The 13792-nt window shown below is 33.8% G+C and overlaps 1 protein-coding gene across 7 annotated transcripts; it reads right to left on the minus strand.

Annotated features, from left to right (window-relative positions):
- Positions 1-257: 257 nt before the first annotated feature.
- LOC109021107 (pyridoxal kinase) lies at positions 258-11156 on the minus strand. Of its 7 annotated transcripts, XR_004802561.1 has the most exons (15): positions 10909-11156; positions 10724-10817; positions 10546-10639; positions 10295-10399; positions 9987-10070; positions 9333-9406; positions 8654-8718; positions 8012-8075; positions 6797-6862; positions 6097-6153; positions 4094-4138; positions 3948-4001; positions 3403-3499; positions 1799-1895; positions 395-496 (listed from the first exon to the last, which is right to left on the minus strand). XR_004802561.1 is itself a non-coding variant. In XM_035694736.1 (13 exons), the coding sequence occupies exons 2-13, from the start codon at positions 10799-10801 to the stop codon at positions 356-358; spliced, it is 927 nt and encodes a 308-aa protein (XP_035550629.1). In that variant the 5' UTR covers positions 10802-10811; positions 10909-11156; the 3' UTR covers positions 258-355. The 7 variants fall into 7 exon arrangements, 6 of the variants coding, with proteins under 6 accessions (XP_035550629.1, XP_035550627.1, XP_035550630.1 ...); XM_035694736.1 differs by lacking the exons at positions 1799-1895; positions 3403-3499 and having other exon boundaries at positions 258-496; positions 10724-10811; XM_035694734.1 differs by lacking the exons at positions 1799-1895; positions 3403-3499 and having other exon boundaries at positions 258-496.
- Positions 11157-13792: the final 2636 nt, after the last annotated feature.

A 13792-nucleotide genomic window follows, 5' to 3' on the forward strand; every position in this document is an offset into this window, starting at 1 on the left:
TAAACTCAACGTCATAATTTTTTTAAATTTCAACACAAAATATAATAAATAATTTAATTTTTTTAAATCTCAAAATAATAATAATATTAAAAAATAATATTCTAACAATATTTTATCATCTTAACTAAACTCAATTTAACATCCAAACATCCAAACGCAGCCTAAACTCAAGTTTTTTAACAGTTCCTCGACAATTAACATTCCACCATGGCAGTAATCCCTTTAGTTTATGGGGGAGAAAAAAAGAGCGAATGATCGAAACCAAAGCACATATTTTATTTTTATAAACTAATTATGTCACAGGCATGATCTGGGTACAATGTTATTCAAATACGGTGCCGTAAATATCACCCATTTATTTGTATTTTTCAGCTCTCAATTTAACTTGTGGATTCCGAATGTCATCCTGGCTTTGAATCAAACGAATCTCCAAACTGCTTGACTGGGGATCATGTCCTGCACTTCTATAATCATTCATTGTCCTCTGCAGTAGTGCCTGCACGGATAGGAAAAACTCCAACGATGATCTATTAATCATATTATTCAACAATGACGATCCAATTTCAAAATGCAACAGCAAATTAGCATAGTTTAATTTTTTTTAATAAGTAACAGCAACCCATAGTTTTCTAATCGCGCAGATCCTCTAACAATTATTTTTCTTTTCCTTCTATTGGTGGGGTGGGGGGTGTTAACACGTTTGTAATAGTGACATTTGTAACAGTGACAGTAAGGGCTAAAGCCATAGTGGGCTTAGGTGCCCGTGTGTTAAGTGCTGGCCTGTGGCCATCTCTTTCATTTGCATGTGATTGTTGAAAACAAATACAAAGCATTTCTATCTTCTTCTTCCTTGCCTATGTGTTTTTTCTAGGAGGTTCTCAACCTCAAAGTGAAGAAATAGAAATGCTTTGTATTAGTTTTCTACTTGCCATTACAAGAGGGGCGTTCTCTACATATATATACTATCAAAGTAAGAAGTGGGCAATCAACAATAACATGCAAATGAAAAAGATGGCCACAGGCCAACACTTAACCCATAGGTTGAGCCCAACTATTAAACTCTTATTAACCAACCTAAGCCCATTATGGCTTTGGCCCCTATTGTCACTGTTACAAACGTGTGACATTGGGGGAAGGGGGCACATACAAAAGTTTCGCTTCATGAAGAAGTCTTAAGGTCCTTAAGGGCCAGTTTGGTTACACAAAACTAAACTATCTCATCTCATATAATCATTACAATTTTCACAAACTCTCATACAAAATATAACAAATAATTCAAAATTTTTAAATTTTAAAACAAAAATTATATTAAAATAATATTTTATTTAATTTTCAACAAAACATTTCATTTCATTTCATCTGAACTGCGTAACCAAACGATGCCTAAAAGACCAAATCTCGGGGGGGGGGGGGCACAAACAGTTTCCCTTCATGAAGAAGTCCTAAGGTCCTTAAAGGGCTAGTTTGGTTACACAAAACTAAATTATCTCATCTCATATAATCATTACAACTTTCCTAAACTCTCATACAAAATATAATAAATAATTCAATTTTTTCAAATTCCAAAACAAAAATTATATTAAAATAATATTTTATTCAATTTTCAACAAAACATCTCATCTCATTTGAACTGCATAACCAAACGCGGCCTAAAAGACCAAATCTCTTGCATGAGTTTATTTGCATGACATGTGGATTTTATTTGGAAATTATGATTGTAACCACCAGAGAGGAAATATTAAAACATGGCCACAATCGTCCCAATTAAAAAACTATATGGCCAAGAGAAAATAAATACCAAAGAGAAGTCCTCTCCCTTCCCTAGCTCTTCCTTATTGCCTCCATTCTCTCCATGGACCATAAAAAGGAAATCAAGCTTCATGAAAGCATCTGGACTTGAATACATCCCAAAGGAGCACAATCAGAAAACTTGAAGCTATCAAATCCATCAGGACTTCTTACCATTAGCCCATAACTATCATCCTCTTTCAAATCAATTCTAGATCCTTTTTCCTGAATGATAATGCAACTTCATGCATATTCACAAAGCACTACATAAGTAATTGTGCTCTTTTTATTTTTGCTTGGCTAAAAGGAAAAAAAAAATGCATTCAATAAATAGGATAATATTTAATAATGAGATAACAGTTAAGACCTAAACAAATAGCTCGAAGTGTCATATAGAATGTGCCATCCAACTTGATGCCTGTGGGGGGTGTTAACACGTTTGTAATAGTGACATTTGTAACAGTGACAGTAGGGGCTAAAGCCATAGTGGGCTTAGGTGCCCGTGTGTTAAGTGCTGGCCTGTGGCCATCTCTTTCATTTGCATGTGATTGTTGAAAACAAATACAAAGCATTTCTATCTTCTTCTTCCTTGCCTATGTGTTTTTTCTAGGAGGTTCTCAACCTCAAAGTGAAGAAATAGAAATGCTTTGTATTAGTTTTCTACTTGCCATTACAAGAGGGGCGTTCTCTACATATATATACTAACATACCTCTTCTAACTCATGGGCCAATGATCAACCCACTAAAACAAAAGGAAGATAACATAAGCCTAACATGTCTATCAAAGTAAGAAGTGGGCAATCAACAATAACATGCAAATGAAAAAGATGGCCACAGGCCAACACTTAACCCATAGGTTGAGCCCAACTATTAAACTCTTATTAACCAACCTAAGCCCATTATGGCTTTGGCCCCTATTGTCACTGTTACAAACGTGTGACATTGGGGGAAGGGGGCACATACAAAAGTTTCGCTTCATGAAGAAGTCTTAAGGTCCTTAAGGGCCGGTTTGGTTACACAAAACTAAACTATCTCATCTCATATAATCATTACAATTTTCACAAACTCTCATACAAAATATAATAAATAATTCAAAATTTTTAAATTTTAAAACAAAAATTATATTAAAATAATATTTTATTTAATTTTCAACAAAACATTTCATTTCATTTCATCTGAACTGCGTAACCAAACGATGCCTAAAAGACCAAATCTCGGGGGGGGGGGGGCACAAACAGTTTCCCTTCATGAAGAAGTCCTAAGGTCCTTAAAGGGCTAGTTTGGTTACACAAAACTAAATTATCTCATCTCATATAATCATTACAACTTTCCTAAACTCTCATACAAAATATAATAAATAATTCAATTTTTTCAAATTCCAAAACAAAAATTATATTAAAATAATATTTTATTCAATTTTCAACAAAACATCTCATCTCATTTGAACTGCATAACCAAACGAGGCCTAAAAGACCAAATCTCTTGCATGAGTTTATTTGCATGACATGTGGATTTTATTTGGAAATTATGATTGTAACCACCAGAGAGGAAATATTAAAACATGGCCACAATCGTCCCAATTAAAAAACTATATAGCCAAGAGAAAATAAATACCAAAGAGAAGTCCTCTCCCTTCCCTAGCTCTTCCTTATTGCCTCCATTCTCTCCATGGACCATAAAAAGGAAATCAAGCTTCATGAAAGCATCTGGACTTGAATACATCCCAAAGGAGCACAATCAGAAAACTTGAAGCTATCAAATCCATCAGGACTTCTTACCATTAGCCCATAACTATCATCCTCTTTCAAATCAATTCTAGATCCTTTTTCCTGAATGATAATGCAACTTCATGCATATTCACAAAGCACTACATAAGTAATTGTGCTCTTTTTATTTTTGCTTGGCTAAAAGGAAAAAAAAAATGCATTCAATAAATAGGATAATATTTAATAATGAGATAACAGTTAAGACCTAAACAAATAGCTCGAAGTGTCATATAGAATGTGCCATCCAACTTGATGCCTGTGTACATTTGACTGTCCAAATTGAAGTCTTGGGAATGGGCAAGGCACAGATGGGATTTTATCCTTCTAGCGGCACTTCTAAGTCATTATGAAAGCAAGTTCTAGTAATGAACTGAAAAAACAGCAAAGTAGTACCTGCAAGCTTGATACCGCAAGCTCTGCTGCCTTGTCAAGGTTGTCAGGATATTTCTAGAAAGCTCAAAGAACAATTGTTAGCAGAAAATAAAATATTATTGGAAATAGTATTTATCTTCAGATGGAATAACAGTTCAGGGCATTACATTGCTCCAACCAAGTAGAAGAGCAGTTGTAAGATCTCCCGTTCCCTGAAAGCATGTGCACATATAGCTTCAAAGTAGAGCCTCTTGGAAGGACATAGTTGTTCGATAAGGAAAGAAAATTGAATGCACAAATATGGATGCAAGGGAAAAGTCTAATATGATTGGAAAGTCAAATTCATATAACATGAAAACAAGTTCCTAACGTCATTGCATTTCTAGATCTCATTATGTATGTAACATGCGCTTTGTTGCGTAAACAACGACGATGGCAAACAAGTGAAAGCAAACACAAGCAAATCAATCACAGAATACAAAATTAACGTGGCTTGACAACGTGCCTACATCCACAGAGCTGCAGAGGATTTTATTATACTGAATCACAAGACACACTTCGGGGCTAAATCTCACTGTTCAGAACACTTAAGGCGTACTAAATTGTTCATTAAGTATATATTTATAGTAGGCCTACAACCTAGCCTGACAAAACCGAGTTTGTGCCCGACCCGACCCGGACAAAATGAAATCGGGTCGAGCCCGTATGACCTGACATTTACTAAATAAAGCCCATAGTTCCTAGCCCAGCCTTCAACAAACGCTTACGATTATTTGATTCATTTGAGGTAGATTAAGCACTCTGGCGGTGGTTCCTCGTTCTGTAATAATCCGAAGGCGAGGCTCGATCAGCTTCCGTGTGATGTCAAGGTTGGTTAGCTTTTGATTGCTTTTTTCTTTGTTTGGTTACTGGAAAATAATTATTGGAAAGCATACGAAAGTGATGGGAATGAAAATTTCTATCTTTTACCTTTCTAATAATTTTTGACTCATTGGAATTGGACCTGGTGAGAAATTTGTTGCATTGATGGTTGTAGTAAAAAGAAATTTGCTTTATTCCGCTTTGATGAAGGCAAGTGGAGGTGAGAAATTTGGGTGTGGCTGAACTGGCTGGAAACCGGTTTCTCCGACGGTTTTTCCCAAGATGCAACTAGTAACTAAACAAATGGAGATGGGACAGGAGCATATAGACGAAAGAAGGGAAGTTTTAGTGGGAGGGTCTCACATTTCTGTTCTGTTTCACTAAAAAACTATGAATTGTCAGTAAGGCACCCTGTATTTTCATTTGTAATCTTCCAAAGGTATTTAACTGAGAGTTTGTTTGTATTTGTAAAATGCTTGCTTTGTCAAAGGTAACTGGCACCTGGCGTTTTAAGTGCACAATACTCCCTCAAGAGGATAAGATTCCTGCTGTTATCTCCTGTCTGACAGACTTCCATAAAGGATTCATGGATGAATTTCGTGACTGAAGGATTCATGGATGAGTTTGGGCGGCTAGGGTTTGAGTTTGAGAAGATGAGTTTCTTTTTATACGGACGGGTTGACACCCAAGACAAAAACCCGTTCCTAGTCGGGTTGGAGACCCGATCAGATAGTAATTCGAAAAGGTGGGGTGGGGTTGGTCCATTTTAATTGGGCCATCTGGTTTATCGGGCCTTTTGCACAGTCCTAATTTATAGCGTTACATGGCGGAAACTCTAATTTTCACTTTTTTGCGTTATTCGCTCGAGCGGGATCTTTGTCCAATGCTCGCTTAAGCTAACTGCCAAGCGAGACTCGAGCGAATTCTCTGCCTAAGCTCGAGCCATCAGTCACGCGAATGTCAAGCGAACTTTCTGACCGCGAAAAGTGCCAAAAAAATTTTCCTGGAGTGTTGCCCCAAGACCCCCACGAGGCTTGGCCATGTTCGCTTCACTTCCTTGAAAATTCGCCAAAAAACCATAATGCATCCTTGTCGGGTCGGGTCATCAAATCGGGCCAGCACACAAACAAAACTAGATTCCACAAACCCAACACGCTTGACATACAACTTAATGTCTCCAATCCCTAGTGGGACCAAGGAATTTTTCCAATTCTCGTTGTCATGACTTCGAGTTACAATAAAGCTTGGTACTACAGTAGAATCATGAAATCTTTGTAGATGAAAGGAATTATGGTGATAATTTACATACCGTGAAATATGCAGGAATTTTGGGAATGACGATCTTAAATTGCTCAGGAGATTGATCCTGTCATGCTCAGGAGTTCAGTAAAAGCATATATACTATCACAGATCAATCAGCACATCTAGTTTCTACCTCTATGAAAATCTATTCAAAATGCAAGAGAAAATTTTTAAATAGACAAGACAGACAGACAAACTGAACACTAAATTAGAGACAAACTAGCTATGATCTTATAATTTAAATCTTATAATTTAAGATATCAAATCAAATCTATCATGGAAATTGACTCTTAACAAAGAATTAGTAAAGATTAACTAACTTCTTGGAAGGGGTTAACTTCACAAATGAAGTATTGAGAGAGAGAGAGAGAGAGAGCAGTAGAAATTTCTGGACATATACCTAATAATTTGACAGGAAGCCATATATCTCAACAATCAGCTCCCAAATAGAATATTATAGAATAGGATTTGAAGAAATAACCACAATGCAATTCCAAGTACGGAAGTTCCTAATTTCTATGATCTAATTGCTTCAGGTACTTTTGTGTACCAATAGACTACTTTCTACTACAACATTTGAAGACACTAAGAGGGACTCATCACATGTTATAAAAGTTTCAGTTCACACATCAGATTCCAAAACGACCAAGTTTAAGGCAAAGCTAACATCTCAACCTCAAGCATCTATAATGCAAAAGCTTACCTACCTTTTCCTTCTGATGACTGCCAATAAGGAGAAGATTGTCTTCTATATTTATGCTTGTAATCACAACCTGCGATGATCAGAATATGTACATCACACTTTAAAATTCACACAGAGAGAGAGAGAGAGAGAGAGAGAGAGAGAGATGTTAAATTACATATAAATGAAGTTCATAGACAAGTTGCTTGCATATATAAATTGTTCAAATGGTATTTGAAGGAATGGAAGCTTAAGTTACACTATATGATGAGCTGTGTTTGCATGGCATAACTGACATGAAAGGTAATTAATGCCTACAATTAAAACATTGGAGAATATAGCAACCTAGAATCTGGACTTGTAACATATATATCCCAGGATTCCAAGAAGTCCAACCACAGCACTTATGTAATGGATCCATTTGACTTCGTGATACCATACTCGGTTGATTTCTATGAGTTTGATGAAGAGCGAATTTCATGATCAACAAATGCAACCAGCTACATCTAAAGAAGTATAGTAGGAGTTCAGGATTGCATAAATTAATTCCTAAGAAGTAAAAGGATGCAGCTGAATGGGCATTACACATTCAATAAGGCTGCTAGTATCATAATGTAAATAACAAAATGGCTCCTCATCAAGTAGTTTGGCCACCAAATGGAAGTATGTATTGAAAGCAAGAAGCAATTAAGCCAGTTCAGCTGTGATTCTTTTGTAAAAACTAGTTTACTTCATCAGAGGAAACTGGTGCTGATGCCCGTCTAAGCTGGAGTGCTATAGAATATCTATATCTATATATATATTCATTTAACTGCAGCATGCTTTATATTTCAGCAGTCAAGACTAAATTGGTCATTTACTTTTTGCAAAGAACCATGTGCATCCGAGAGCAGGCTTGTTTAGGGGCTAAAACTGATCCATACAGGGATCAGTTTGTGCCAATTTCTATTGCATATTGCAACCATAAATATGGCTACCCCATTGATTTTGACAAACTTATACTACAGTGTCACCACCATGGTCAATATGTTTTGATAAGTAAATAAACTTTAATTAGAAAGCACGAAAGAGTGAAGCAACCTAGAACAACACATATACAAGTTAATCCAATGCCACTACTCCAGGATAACAATAGACAATGGCAGTTTATAACCAAGAAGAAAAAACGAAGCTTGCATATTCAATGATGCATAAACACCTCAGGAATTTAAGGGTACAATAGATGATGATATAACAAAACCTTCGATGGTCGTGCAGCATGAAGAATGTTACAAGCTTCCCGGCCATCTCTTTCAGAGCCAATCCTGTGACAAGTGTATACTTAACAATAATATTCGAGATAATGTCCCTACAAAGAGAGTAACAGCTTGAAAGTTTAACACTTCATACTCCAATTTCTGAACATTTACTCTTCTTTTTTTCTTTATTTCTATATAAGTTAGATTTAGTCCTTATTTGGTATATACTTAACTATTTTTAACAGCATAACTTAATTTCAAACATTTTTCCAAAAATCAAACACAAGTGGAGAAACAAAAAAAAAATTGATCAACTATACCTAGACAAATCCAGAGTGAAAAGAAAAAGACAAATGGAGAAACAAAAAAGAAAAATTGATTCTCCACTTGTGTTTCTTTTTTGTTTCTCCACGTGCGTTTTTCTTTTCACTCTGGATTTGTCTAGGTATGGTTGATCAATTTTTCTTTTTTGTTTACGCATCAAGAGACCATGGGAGTATTATAGGCAAAACGCACAAGTGGAGAAAGAACAAAGAAAAGTTGATCAACTATAACTAGACATATCCAGAGTTAAAAGGCTCAGCCCAATCAGGTTAGCTTCACCAGCCTAACTGATCACTATGCCTAGACATATCAGTAAGTACCTGAAACCAGTCAACTGTTCAGCCTCAAACTGATTGGGAGTTAACATTGAAGCCACTGGAACAACCTAATCATAACAAGCATTACCAAAAACGTAAACATCATATCAATTTCCAGTCTCCCTAATGATCTTTACAATAAGAAACATTTACATAAATGGGCAACCATTCAAGATTAAATGACTACTCCACTTGTCTAATATGTAGGAGCTGACTGATCCAAATGTCAAACAGACGGGTTGGAATAATGGTCCAACATAACCTTTATCTCCAGCAGGAATCAAGAACATCCAAATATTTCAAATTCACAGTCATCATGTATATGCCCTCGGCAGAATTCAAATCTCTCGTTTCCTTTTTGAGACGTCCCAAAAAATGTCATTTTTCTAAAAGTCGAAGTACTTAGTTCTTTTGTAGTATGGTATCATAAACTTTTTTTTAAGAAAGCAAACAAGACTCTAATTAACAGCCGTGCCACCTATTATATAAAGTATGGGAGAGTTTAGGAAGATCATTTAACTTGAATTACCCGAGGTGCACTTACGGGAAACTCTTTGCTGAGAGCCTATGCACTCCCGGGATTAGTAGAGACTTTGTTCTCAGACAACCGGTGCCAATAAAAAAAGTTTAGGAAAATCATTTAAGGACACCAAACCACAAACACTTAAATCAGATTGCTCACCTTTTCACGATATACTGATACTAGTTCTGAAGGGACATAGAGCTTTCCATCATCACCCATCACTGGATCACAGACTAGACAAGAAAAGCCAAGTTTTACTGAGATATGGAAAGGCATTTTTCCTCTTGAAAACAAAATATGCTGTCTAGTAGGTAATGCATAATTTCCATGCTATTGTATATATGTTACACATAAGCCTCAATATAATAAATTGACACGACATATATTATCAGCTGGAGTCAATAGTATATCCTCTTTTAAGCTTCTTTTTATGTCTATCATCCCTTTTGATTTTTGGCTTTTGGCAGTTGCTGCTGCCGCATCAACCACGAAAGCCAATAGCAGTGTCTCATAACAATTTTGTGCCAGAAGCAGAACCCAAGTCCCATATCATAGTTGACTGCATAAATTTTGGTTTCCGTACTGCATGGTCAATACAATCTCTCAAAACGTTCTATGCACAACTGCTATATAGCTGGGGACTTACGCGATTAAAGAAGGTATTTTCAATAATAAATTTGCTCAACAATTCAAAAGCCTTACAAACCAGTTATATCTAGTCCCTAGTTTATCTGGATTTGAAAATTTTCAAAGTAACAGGAAAATAGGAAAAGAGTAATTGTCTTTGGTGCAGCAAAAAGTCAATCTTCTTACCATATGTCAATTTCGGGTTTATAGAACGAAGCTTACTGACAACTTCCAATACAGTTGTCAAAAAAGAAACTGAACCAATATAACCTGCAAATAAACTGATCAGACCTTTTTTTCTTTTTTTTTTCTTTTTTTATAAATAATGCATAAATTTTAGTAAAAGTGCAGATTGACACAACTCAAGCACAAAAAGAAGTGTACAATAGGATACACCCATCTAGCTAGAAGAAGAAAAAGAGCAAAATTCCTTAAACTCTAAAAGATTGGAGGCTTGGCACAAAAGACGAATACAGAAACTAAACTTGGCATACCTGTTAATAAATGAGTATAGTATAATAAATTATTCGCTTCAAGGCCTTCTATCAAATCACATAGCTGTTGTCCATTCAAAACTTGGCCCTTAAAAGTTGGGTATCCTGCACCGTTCAATGGTAAATTAGACCATGGTCACACCTTTGCTATGCAATGCCTGGACCTATAATGATTGATAGATGACATCGCACCATATATCAGGCCTCAAACTTTCTGAGACTGTTTGAATGAAGTAATAGTAGCAGCTTGCCTGTGTGATTTGAGAATTGCACCGAATTAATTGGATCCACATCATAGCCCAATAATTGGAGAGGGAAGACAGCTGATTTATTTCCAACATATCCCTGAAGAGATAGTAAGGAGGCAGCCAAACAGAGGGTAAATATAAAAAAGAAAAAAAGAAGAAGGAAAAAGAAATCCAGCAATACCTGAACAGTGTGAGATTGAATACTGAGAACTCGACCGGTCTCGGAGGGCAGAGCCAAAGAAAGGATCGGAGGTGCCATTGCTAGATTTCTCAAGCTCCTCGACCATCAATTCAGTCAAGATTAATAAAAGACAATCGGGAAAGAAAATCAAAGACTAGAGGATTTTCCCCGGAATAGAATTTTACCGGAAGTGTGACTTTCTCGGAGTATTCCCAACTGAGGACTGCCTATGAGCCGAGACTGAAACAGCATACAGGGTCGGGGTTTCAAGACTAGCGGATTCTTGTATTTATGAAAGCAATTAAATTGTTCCAACTTTTAGGGAATGAAGCTTTGTGCGTGTCTGAGCCGAATCCGATTGCTCCACTGATCACGCGTAGGTGTCGACGATACCGGTTTCCCCTCGGGAGTCGGGCTCAAATGAAAAATCTGTCATCACTCATCAGCTGAAAAACAAAAAGGGAAGAATTATAAATTAAAAAGCAATGTTTTATATAATGCAAGTCTCTTGTAATTATTTTAAAAAATAGTACAACTTATTATTAAAATTATTATTTTTTATATAAATTTTATATTTATCTATTTTTTTAAAAAAATTGTATAATATTTAGACATTTCATGACCACAAATCTCATTTATCTAAATTAAATATAATTTTCCTTTTTATTTTCAAAGTGATTTAATATACTCTTTCATTGATATAATTTGTATTTTTCTTCCAAAATTATTAGAAAGTGACATATGATACAACTTTAACATTCTAATTTCAATTACAGATATATTTTTTTTATAATCTAAGAATGAGTAATGCCAGATATAATTTTAAAAGGTACAAATTTTTCGTATTATTTTTGAAAAAAATATGGTCCATCAATAAAAAAATAATTTTTTTTTTTGTGAATTCTACATTCACTCACTTTTTTAAAAGTATCAAAATTTACACACTTTTAAAACTTTAAATATAATTTCTCTAAAGATGTCATGCCATTTATATTTCTTCCATGCATGTTGATTATGAGTGCATATATGGGATTGATGGCTGTTGATACTTATATCTTGGTTCCATTAAGGTTATTAGATTGAGTAAGAGAAAAGAAAACAAAAAAAAATAAAAGGTACTTGGCCAAGAAATTAAACCTCATGATTGTTAATAAATGAGGTAATTTCCTGTGAAATCCATATGGATCGGAATTAATTTCCAGGAACAATTAAGGTTAATTAAGACGTTGGTGTATATATAATTCGTATATTTTGATATATATGTTAGTGAAGCATATTGTATAAGTCTCATGCATAATGCGAGGCATAAATAAATAGCAAGCTAATTCCTTGGTAGTAGCTAGTGGCGTTGCATTTACCATATATATGCTTGCTATTAAGTGAAATGAAAAATTATATTTATCATTTCTACACACTACACATTATACTTTTTTTTTTCTTATTAAATATGTGATGTATAAGTGATGAGTTGAAGAATTTAATTAGTTTAAGAAGAATAAAAAAAAAATAAAAAATAAAAAAGAAAAAAAGAAAAAAATGTTGTGGTATATAGGATGGATAATGAGTAACAAAGCTCGAGTGAATTTATATAGTAAATCGTACGTCTCTCGATTACTATTTAAAGAAAAATGAAAATTCCGACCGAGGGCATGCATGCAATTAAGGCCTTGTTTGGATATAGAGATTGTTTCATCTCATCTCATGATTATAACTTTTCTAAATTTTTATACAAAATATAATAAAAAATTTAACTTTTAAATCTCAAAATAATAATAATAATATTAAAAAATAATATTTTAATAATATTTTATTTAACTTATTTAATCTCATTTCATCTCATCAACTATCCAAACAAGCTCTAAGATAAACAATATTAGACTCTTTGGCAGCCAACTATTGCTCAACTGCATGCATGGGTAACAGGATATTGGTTTTTTAACATTTTTATTTTCTTTTTGAGCAAAAGTTTTTAACAATACTGAGAATGCATAATGTGAAACGACGTCTTAAGTAGACCACATATGGCTTCGTTTGATTCCTTAATTCCTTTTAACTCATCTCAACTCATTATTATAATTTTTTTAAATCTTAACATAAAATATAATAAATAATTTAATTTTTTTAAATTTTAAAATAATAATAATATTAAAAAATAATATTTTAACAATATTTTATCATCTCAACTTAATTCAATGCAGCTCACTTCAACATCTAAACATAACCATAATTGGCAAGATTCAAGAACGATTCAGTAGTACGTACGTAGTCGTCGTTTTTTCGTATGGGATTTGTGATGACCGTTAGATGGTACGTGGAGGAGGTTTCAAAACCAACCGGTCCAAATGAAACTCATGTTTCAACTTACACAGGTAGCTTGTAATTAATTTGCTGGGTGTTTGTATTTTTTCGGCGTTGATTCTGAAGACACTATGCCAAAAAGTCAGACAAAAAAGTGATGAACAGTTTGAATAAATCTAAAATTTGTATAAAATAAAATTTTAACGATGAACTTTATTTTTATTTTAATAATAAAATAATACAATTATTTATTATAATTTTTCTAATTATCCTTTCATCATTTTATAATGTTACATTAAAAAGTTAGAGACTATCTATAATATTTTACTTAAAAATTATTAGAGACTATATATTATAATCTCTAATCATCTAATGTCACATTATAAAATAATAAAAAGATGATAAATAACATTACTCATAAAATAAAATTTACGCACCTTACAACTATTTATAATAGAATCTTCTATATATTTATCATCTTTAGACTACACTTAATTTTTTATTAGTTTTGTTTTATTATTGCTAAATCTAAAGATTTTTTCTACTTATTATTTATATATCATATATTTAATAAAAAAAAGAATAAAAATATTAAAAAATTATATGTGATGTAGAAATGATATTGAATATAATTTTTCTTTACAATATTACTGGTATGGTGGCATGATAATATACTATTCGTCATTTTTTTTGTTCTTCTGATAATCTTGCCGCGACAGTTTTACGAAAAAAGAATTCTACAATACTTTATAATATTTAAACGTACGATTT

The sequence above is a fragment of the Juglans regia genome, chromosome 10, assembly GCF_001411555.2.
Source record: "Juglans regia cultivar Chandler chromosome 10, Walnut 2.0, whole genome shotgun sequence".
Taxonomy (NCBI): domain Eukaryota; kingdom Viridiplantae; phylum Streptophyta; class Magnoliopsida; order Fagales; family Juglandaceae; genus Juglans; species Juglans regia.

Excerpts from the sequence above, each read along its gene's own strand:
- LOC109021107 (XM_035694736.1), bottom strand. The coding sequence starts at position 10,801 with ATGGCACCTCCGATCCTTTCTTTGGCTCTGCCCTCCGAGACCGGTCGA. Across the intron at positions 9,407-9,986 it reads AAACCCGAAATTGACATATG|TCTGTGATCCAGTGATGGGT; the intron begins GTAAGAAGATTG and ends TTTCTTGTCTAG. Across the intron at positions 8,076-8,653 it reads GAACAGTTGACTGGTTTCAG|GATTGGCTCTGAAAGAGATG; the intron begins GTACTTACTGAT and ends CACTTGTCACAG.